The sequence below is a fragment of the Magnolia sinica genome, chromosome 17, assembly GCF_029962835.1.
Source record: "Magnolia sinica isolate HGM2019 chromosome 17, MsV1, whole genome shotgun sequence".
Classification (NCBI taxonomy): domain Eukaryota; kingdom Viridiplantae; phylum Streptophyta; class Magnoliopsida; order Magnoliales; family Magnoliaceae; genus Magnolia; species Magnolia sinica.
The window spans coordinates 53,980,632-53,989,337 of record NC_080589.1 but is presented as its reverse complement, the minus strand read 5'-3'; the positions used below and the strand labels follow the sequence as shown (position 1 = coordinate 53,989,337).

Sequence of the window (8,706 nt, the reverse complement as noted above, 5' to 3'; positions counted from 1 at the left end):
ATCCCAACAGTTTGGCCCTTCCGCATGGCTTTCACAAATAAATTTTAACATAATGTTTCGTGCAAAGGACATTGTCACTTTGCCCTTGGGTTTTGAATTGGGTAGAGTACCAAGACTTCGTACTCTTAAGTTCCTACCATTCTAACAACTACCTATGTAGTCTAGGTTTCTTCAGAAGTAGTCCTTCCATGCTAGACTACTTCTTGAGGGTTAGGCCTTGTATGCTAAGAGACCTAGGATCGACCATTGTTTTTTAGCACCTAAGCATATCGATCCTTTTGTTTGTGACAATGCCCAAAGAATGAGTAAATTAACTACCTCTCATTCCACGGTAATTAGGAGCTAGAAGATTTCTTCTTAGAGCCTAACCAGTGGCTCCACTGTTTTTTAGTCCTGAATTAGCTCATTCTTTGCATTTAAGAGCCATGCACTAACATGTAATCCCAAACATGTAAGCCCACAATGCCTGTTCTCCTTCATTGGCATTAGGCCCTAAGGTTGCACCCAACATCTTTTACACTTCCTCTATTAGAGTTAGAAGATTTCTTCTTGGAGCATGATGAGTGGCTCCATTGCTTCTTTAGTCTTGAATTAGTCCATTGGATCGTTGTGCTCTCAAGCCATGTGCTACAATGTACTCTTGAACAATTAGGCCCACATTGCTTGTTCTTGTTATGTGACATTAGGTCATAGGGTTACACCCAACGTCTTGTACACTTCCACTATTAGTTTAGTAAATTTCTTTTTCTGTGCTCCTCTTTCACCAAGCACATGCATTTCCCCATCTTTTAAAAAGCGACACCACTTTCTCCTTCCTGAACAAGCATTGGTGCCTTTTTGCCCTAAGTAATGGTAGCATTTTATGCATTAGTTAGAACTAGCATCTTCACATGTTCATTGTCGGTTTACCTACGTCTCCTCTTTAATTCGGCCTTAATGTCAAAAAAAGCACCAACTGTTATGTCTGCCAAATCATAGGTGCTAACGCCCAAGGTTGGTTATTAAGATTGCATAGATTAAGCTCTTCTCGAGATTGCACTAGTTTGTTTGGTTTCTAAGATTGCATGAAATTAAGCTATTCTATTCTAATGAGATATTCACATGTGTCCACAATTGTGTAACAAACTTTTGGAGGAAAATTAAGACTATGTAGAGTATAAATACATTCTAATGCAACGTGTCATGGGCTTTTTCTTTGACATTACGACCTTCCAGTACAAGAAAATGGGGTCTTAGCCTCGGTTCAAAACTATGGCTAAAAAGGTTAAAAACTGAGGCTAAAGCCTTTAGTCTTAGTTTTGCCTCAGTTATCCAAACCGAGGTTGAAACCCCTGTGGCTAAAGGCTTTAGCCTCAGTTTTAGTAACCGAGGCTAAAATGACTTTTATAGCCTCGGTTCTTCAAGTGAGGCTAAAAACCTTTTTAGCTTCAATTTTCTCGAAATGAGGCTAAATCAAAATTTTTTCCTCCATTGTTTTCAACTGAAACTAAATCCAAATTTTAGCCTCAATTGCCTCCAACTGAAACTAAATCTATTTTTAACCTCGGTTCTCAACAATTGAGGCTAAAGCCTTTAGCCACGGGAATTTCAACCTTGGTTATCAACAACCGAGGCTAAATTCAAGCCTTAGTTACAAATTGAGGCTAAAAATATTTTTTTATTTTTTTAAATATTTATTTAAACTACTAATCCATTCATTCAATCCACTCATGAAATAATCAATCATGAAAACCACAATACCAACAAAACAGTTAACAATAGTTTATTTAAAGTTTAACTCAATCAAACTGTTACACAACATTAGGTTCCACAAATAATACAAAGTCATGGTCGCACCCGTCATCACCGGTGTCGTCAGTGCTTAATGCGGCGGACCTCATCAGGTCCATGTTGCAGACTCTTAGCCTGTAGAAATTGATAAAAACCAAGATGAGGCAGGAGAAATAAACTTATGCATTGTAACATAAGACTTTTATATGAAAGACAATGCATCATAAGATATTCATTCTTTAAAAGCAATTGATATGACCTTCTTTTTCTAATCCAAGCTATGCTTTTCACAATAAGCCTTGTGCTGAAAAAACTTGCCTCCATTAGTCTTCACATTCATGTGCAGGCCAACACGTTTAGCACAAGTAGGATGAAATGCAGTTTGACAGTCATCATGATTTTTTTATTTTTTTATTTTTTGTTAATAATGCAACGGAGAAACATACCAGCTCGTTCGATCTGTGGCATTTAGATGCAAGTAAATGAAACCCAAGATCGCCACAACAAGGATAGGAAAGGAGTATACAACGAAATTAAGGCCTTACAAATTAGAGAAATATTGATAATTATGAGATTAATAAAGGAGAATCTCAAAGTGTTGCTGCAATTCCATTCAAAGAAGGCATGTGAAAGAAGAAGTAACTATAGTGAGAATTTAAGTACCGGAGTATCTGAAGAAGGTGGATTTGGCATCATCTTCAGGTACACGCTATGATTTTTTCTAGATTCCAGTGGGGGTGATGAACCACACACATACCCAACTGATGAATATTAAGATCATCAACGTTTTCATTAGCAGGAATGACCTTGTCAGTTGTGCTGTACAGATACAGCTGAGGGCAGGGAGGCTGGTCGCTTGAGAGGATGGAGATGATCTACCTCAACCTCCTATTTACAGCAACATACTGTTAGAAAAACTATACACAAAAACTTTAATTCGTGAGTGAGTAAGCTGCATTAACTAAAATCATCAAAAGATGCAATGGTCTGTAATCGTTCAGTGCTGATCGAAGGAGGAGGGCAAACAAGATTAGCTAAAACATTCAGTGCTGGATGAATCACCTGCCAAATATGAACACATGCTGCAAATCTAGTTGCTCATACCCACCTTCAAGCTCCTCCCACTGTGATGATTATAAACTCAATATATCAGTCGCAGTGGATTGATATTACATAAGTGTACTTCATTGACTCCAGAAATGAGAATAATCTATCATAAACATCTATTATAAATGTTTGTAATTTGAATTCAAAGAAAAAGTGCAGTGAGAAAAAAAGTTTAACCATATGATTTTTTCTCTCTTCAAATATGAGCCACTCACTATTTTACTTTGAACCATCCATTTGATAGCAATTAATTGGATGGTTAGAATTGCTTTTGGTAAGTGAATTTTTAGTGATATGCTCCATCCACAGTGGGATTCATAGTTCATGAGGTAAATTACCAAATTCAATCACTTGAATCAAATTGTTTCATAATCATACCTTGTTAACACTGCAGAAGTTACATCATGGTCATTTGAGAACACCCTTCTGAATCATATAGCCCCAGAAATCAGAATGTCCACTTTCTCAGGCAATTTAACATCCTCAACTTTACCTTTGATCACTTGTAACATAAAGAACAAAAACCCTCATAAAAATGAGAACAATGTAGGAACAAAGTGAGTTCAGCAAAGAACTCAAAAAAGTCAGGTATTAAGTTTAAACTGCAAAATAAAATCACTGCAAAATAAAATATTCTTATAAAAGAAATAACAGATCTGAATGCAATGTAGTTTCCATGAGTACAAATTAGCCATGCAACCCATATAAATATACAATTTTGTGTTGAGTGAAAGTAGAGAAAGAAGGGATTTTGTAGCTGTTACCATTTGGGTAATCCTCTTATAGCACTAGTGCCCATGGACGACAAGTAGTCGCTCTAGAAACCGGAACTGAGCAATAGAGAAGTCACTAGGTGGTTGTTCTTGGCATCGCCTGTTTTTGAAACCATCATCAAGACAAGAACTTTAGTTGCAGTTTCACAAAAAGCAAGAGTAGGGAATCGCCTGTTTTTGAAAAATAAGAAGTCAAAAAGAATCAGGAATTGTGCTTTTTTTCCCATGTGTGTGGAACTGTACTGTGTGTGTGAGCATGCACACACTAGTAAATTGCATGTGCATCACACATGGGAATGCCTAAACATTTTTCCTACATAACTACAAAAGACAAAAAGGCAGTGATTTACTTACAAGAATCCAACAATAATTTGGTTCTCATAGTTCAAACCATCAGACATTCCTAGATCTCCAAGGTGATCACTAAGAAGTAACACATTAGTTCTCTTCTTCACTGAGGCATTGCCATCGTTTGGCTCGTCAGTATCTCCTAATTGGTGATGAAGTGCTACAGCCATATCAAGAGCATTTTAAAAACTCAAAATATGAATAGAAGAAAGAAACTGCAGTACTAATACAATATACCGACCAGGACCAGCACTGTTTCCTCCAATAGCAGACATAACACAGCTAAAAAATGTTGCAATTGTCTGTTACAAAACCAAAAGAAGAAAATGAATAGTTAGAGCAACCATTTGTTTCATAATCTAACTAGTTTAATTTGACTTAGCACAAGCTTATCTTTTCCAGGGCATTGAATTACTCAGCTCTACTTTAAGTATATTGTGGGAAGTTTCTCCTTTTTGGTATTCTAACTCACGTGTGACATTCAGGGACATAGAATTCTCTATTTCTTGGTCAATTGTTGATGGACAAAAGAAAGTAAGATATAAGAAAGGTGCTTCAGCATTCGAGAGCCCAAAATAATCATAGAAACCTATGAGCCTCAATTTGCCCACAAGTTTAGGCTGAGTTTGGATGTACGGAAAAGGTCAGGAGGAAAGAATGTATTTTGTAGGTCAGAACTGACATGTAGCAGAATTTACTTGTCATGGTACAGATAGAAATGTGGGCAATGTATAATGTGGTTCCTAAAATTCTGCCACCAAAATGCGCATTGGAATGGATAAACATCCGTAACCCATCAAAATATGCATTTCTGTTGAATTTTGGCATCACCCAGATGCACTCTTAGTTCACAAATGAAGTCATCACCTTGCTTTGAAAATTAAATCACAGACCATTTTAGAGTTATTAGAAGCCCTAATGAGTTTTCCTTTTTCAACTTGTCCACGAGTTTAGTTCTTTGTATTTTGCACATCTTGCTATTTGTAAGAAACAAAAATTCTAGAAACCAATGAGATTCCAGTACTCATGGTCTGTAATCAGGAAAGTGCAGCATTGACTATCAGAGGCATAGTTACATCATCTACGATTTTGAAGATTGTTGCTAATATATTACATCAAGTACAGAATCTGATGACTGATACATAATATATTAGCCAATATGCAAAATATATGGTACCACTGAACTGGGATACCAAGTATCCTTGTAGTTTATGTTGTTCTTCCACTTCTCCTTTCTTTGTGTTATTTTTATTATTATTCCTGTTGATAAAAATATAGGTGGTACCATCCACCTTCACCAGAAAAATAAATGTATCCTCCTAAAATGAGCCAAGAACCTGCCATTAGCCAGCAAATTGCATAATCCTCTAGAAAAGCTAAAGGGAAACAATGGAAAACAAAAGCGTTGTTTTCAGGATTTCTAACATGAAATCAATGGAAAGGGAAGACAAGCTTCAGATTTTCAGCAAAAGGAAAAAAAAAAAAAAAAACCAATGATGAAAAATGTTAAAACAAGTATATTATTTTATTTTATATTATTTTATATTGCACCACATAGTAATGAGCATGCTTTGTTGAAGAACCATGATTCATTAAGATAATATTAATCTCGTGTCTTGATCTAAGTGGACCGTGGCCATCAGAAGATTACAAGATAGCCCATTAAAATACAAACAGGAGCTCATGTGTTCCAAGTTGTTGGTTTGGTATAAACGAGATGGTGTTGCACTGAAACAAGTTGTAGGACAAAGCGTAGGAAGAGAAAATTCAACAAATGTCTTCCCACATGGATTAAGTTGTGAATTGGCAACAGTTTTGAGCAGAGATAATTTCTAACAGGAGATCAGAATCACATGTACTACTAGTAGATAAGAAGCAATTGAAGGTTCCTAAGAATCTGTGTTTTATTGCAGGTTCATGTATTTCAAATCACCAAAAGAAACAGAAAATCCAATGAAATCTCAAAATGTATTTCAAATACATGATATTACATAAATCAAAGATAAATCTCTAAAATCTAAATACAAAAACCTAAATTACAACTTAAATCAGCAAGAATCGAAACAAAATCCAATGAAATCTTTAAGAATAAAGAGACATAAGTTGGATCAAGCACCAAAAATCAAGAAAAAATTACACAAACCAAACCCTAAGTGGAAAATTTTGGAGAAATGAGAGGGGGAAACTCACCTGATTGAAAGTTAAAACCCTTCCTCTATCCTCAAATAATGCCAACTGTAAATCTGAGTAACTTCTTCAAATAAATAATCAAACTGAGAAAAAAAATCGAAAAGGAAGGCAATATGCATCATCAACTCAAAACAAAAATAAAAAAGCAAAGCTCCAAACAATGAGATCTGAAAGGAAAATAGATCTATCAGCAAGAATCAGATCAAAATCTAATGAAATCTCTTAGAATCGAGAGACATAAGCTAGATTCATATTAAAATAGATTAAGCACTAAAAATTGAGGAAAAAAAAAACCATAAGTGGAAAAAAATTAGAAAAAAGCTCACTGTCTTTTGAGGATCTGATGATCGGAGAGAGAGAGAGAGAGAGAGAGAGAGAGAGAGAGACGGTAGATCTGACGAAGATGAGAGAAATATTAGAGAAGACGGAGAGAAGAGCTAGGGTTCGGTTTGGTGAGGAGCTGCAATTGGTGTATATACCCCTTGTTTATCTAGCCTGCACGGAAATTGGCAATGAAGGAGCAAATTTCGCAGCAGAGAACAAGGTTTTGCTCTCAGATCGAACACCAAACCCTAATCGCTGATATTGCAATGCAAAAACTGCTCAAATCCAGCAAATGAGCTAGAAACGATAGGATTTTCCACTTCCTGAGCAAGATTTCAGTGAAATCAGCAAAAAAAAAAAAAAAACTCCTCAGATCGAACCAAAAAACGTGGAAATTGGATTTTGAACGGCCAAATGGGGAAAACGCATGAAAATGAGAGATTTCTGCCCCAATTTTTTATGTTCGAGAGGATTTCAGTTGAGAAATCAGTAGATAAAAAGAGAGAATGAGTACCTGAAATCGGCAACGAGATCGCTGGTGTGGAGGACAGAATTTCCTTTCGGAGTTGAGGGATTTTGAGAAGAGAGCTCTGTTGAGAGAGAGGGATTTTGAGAATTTCCTTTTATAGCGCCACACACTAATTACTTATTAGGCTTTTGAAAACTGGATTAGGCCGATTCTCCGGTTGAGCCGGGCCTGTTCGAGATCCAAGCTTTCCATCTGGACGGCCTGGAAGGACCGACCAACTTTATTTCTAGCCGTCCATTTCGATACTAAAATCTATTAACCATTCTAGAGAAATGCTATAGCCACTCGCCATATATCCGCATCTTATTCCTCCACTTCCTGCACATGCCAACCTCACATCTGTGTGAAACATCAAGGCCGTATATCACGTGGGCCCCTCCATGTATGTTCCTTGGCCCCAGAGTTAGGCAGGTCTAGTAATCGCGTATGAGATAAATGTATGTTAAATCTGGACTGTTGGTAGTATTTTCTATATAATCCATTTTAACTGCTGGTTGTGGCTCACCTGATGATTGAGCTGGTCCGATTCAACTGCAGATTTTTGGTCGATATATCTAAGCTGGTGCATGCACAATAAGAAGAACTCAATAATATATGTATATTTTTTGTTTCTACATTGTGATTTTTGGAACATGGCCCATTCATTATTTGATCATGAAATGGGTGGTTTCAATTTGATCAGACGGAGTAATGTCCAGACGGAACGGGGCCCATTCATCGAAAATTAGACCTTTCACCTTGGTTCCTATGCAACTGAGGTTAAAATGTAGACTTTTGGCCTCGGTTCCTATGCAACTAAGGCTAAAAATTAGACCTTTCGCTTCGGTTTGTATGGAACTGAGGTTAAAAAGTAGACCTTTCGCCTCGGTTCCTATGCAACTGAGGCTAAAAAGTAAACCTTTCGCCTCGGTGCCTATGCAACTGAGGCTAGAATGTAGACCTTTCGCCTTGGTTCCTATGTAAATGAGGCTAAAAAGTAAACTTTTCGCCTCGGTTCCTATGCAACTGAGGCTAAAAAGTAGACCTTCCTATGCAACTGAGGCTAAAAAGTAGACCTTTCGCCTCAGTTCCTATGCAATTGAGGCTAGAGTGTAGACCTTTCGCCTCGGTTCCTATGCAACTGAGGCTAAAAAGTAGACCTTTCGCCTCGGTTCCTATGCAACAGAGGTTAAAATGTAGACTTTTGGCCTCGGTTCCTATAGAACTAAGGCTAAAAATTAGACCTTTCGCCTCGGTTTGTATGGAACTGAGGTTAAAAAGTAGACCTTTCGCCTCGGTTCCTATGCAACTGAGGCTAAAAAGTAGACCTTTCGCCTCAGTTCCTATGCAACTGAGGCTAGAATGTAGACCTTTCGCCTCGGTTGTTATGTAACTGAGGCTAAAAAGTAGACCTTTCGCCTCGGTTCCTATATAATTGAGGCTAGAAAGTAGACCTTTCACCTTAGTTCCTATGCAACTGAGGCTAAAAAGTAGACCTTTCGCCTTAGTTCCTATGCAATTGAGGCTAAAAAGTAGACCTTTCGCCTCGGTTCCTATGCAACTGAGGCTAATGTGTAGACTTTTCGCCTCAGTTCCTATGTAACTGAGGCTAAAAGGTAGACTTTCGCCTCAGTTCTTATGTAACTGAGACTAAAAGGTAGACTTTTCCCCTCGGTTCCTATGCAA

General features: G+C 37.4%; 1 protein-coding gene across 4 annotated transcripts; it reads right to left on the bottom strand.

Annotated features, from left to right (window-relative positions):
• Positions 1–2,563: 2,563 nt before the first annotated feature.
• Positions 2,564–4,319, bottom strand: LOC131231670 (probable phospholipid-transporting ATPase 4). 4 transcript variants are annotated; one of them, XR_009164506.1, is made up of 5 exons: positions 4,240–4,319; positions 4,005–4,158; positions 3,642–3,750; positions 3,256–3,370; positions 2,564–2,658 (listed from the first exon to the last, which is right to left on the bottom strand). XR_009164506.1 is itself a non-coding variant. In XM_058227953.1 (4 exons), the coding sequence occupies exons 1-3, from the start codon at positions 4,271–4,273 to the stop codon at positions 3,666–3,668; spliced, it is 273 nt and encodes a 90-aa protein (XP_058083936.1). In that variant the 5' UTR covers positions 4,274–4,319; the 3' UTR covers positions 2,564–2,658; positions 3,642–3,665. The 4 variants fall into 4 exon arrangements, 3 of the variants coding, with proteins under 3 accessions (XP_058083936.1, XP_058083934.1, XP_058083935.1); XM_058227953.1 differs by lacking the exon at positions 3,256–3,370; XM_058227951.1 differs by lacking the exon at positions 2,564–2,658 and having other exon boundaries at positions 3,061–3,370.
• Between the last annotated feature and the right edge of the window lie 4,387 nt (positions 4,320–8,706).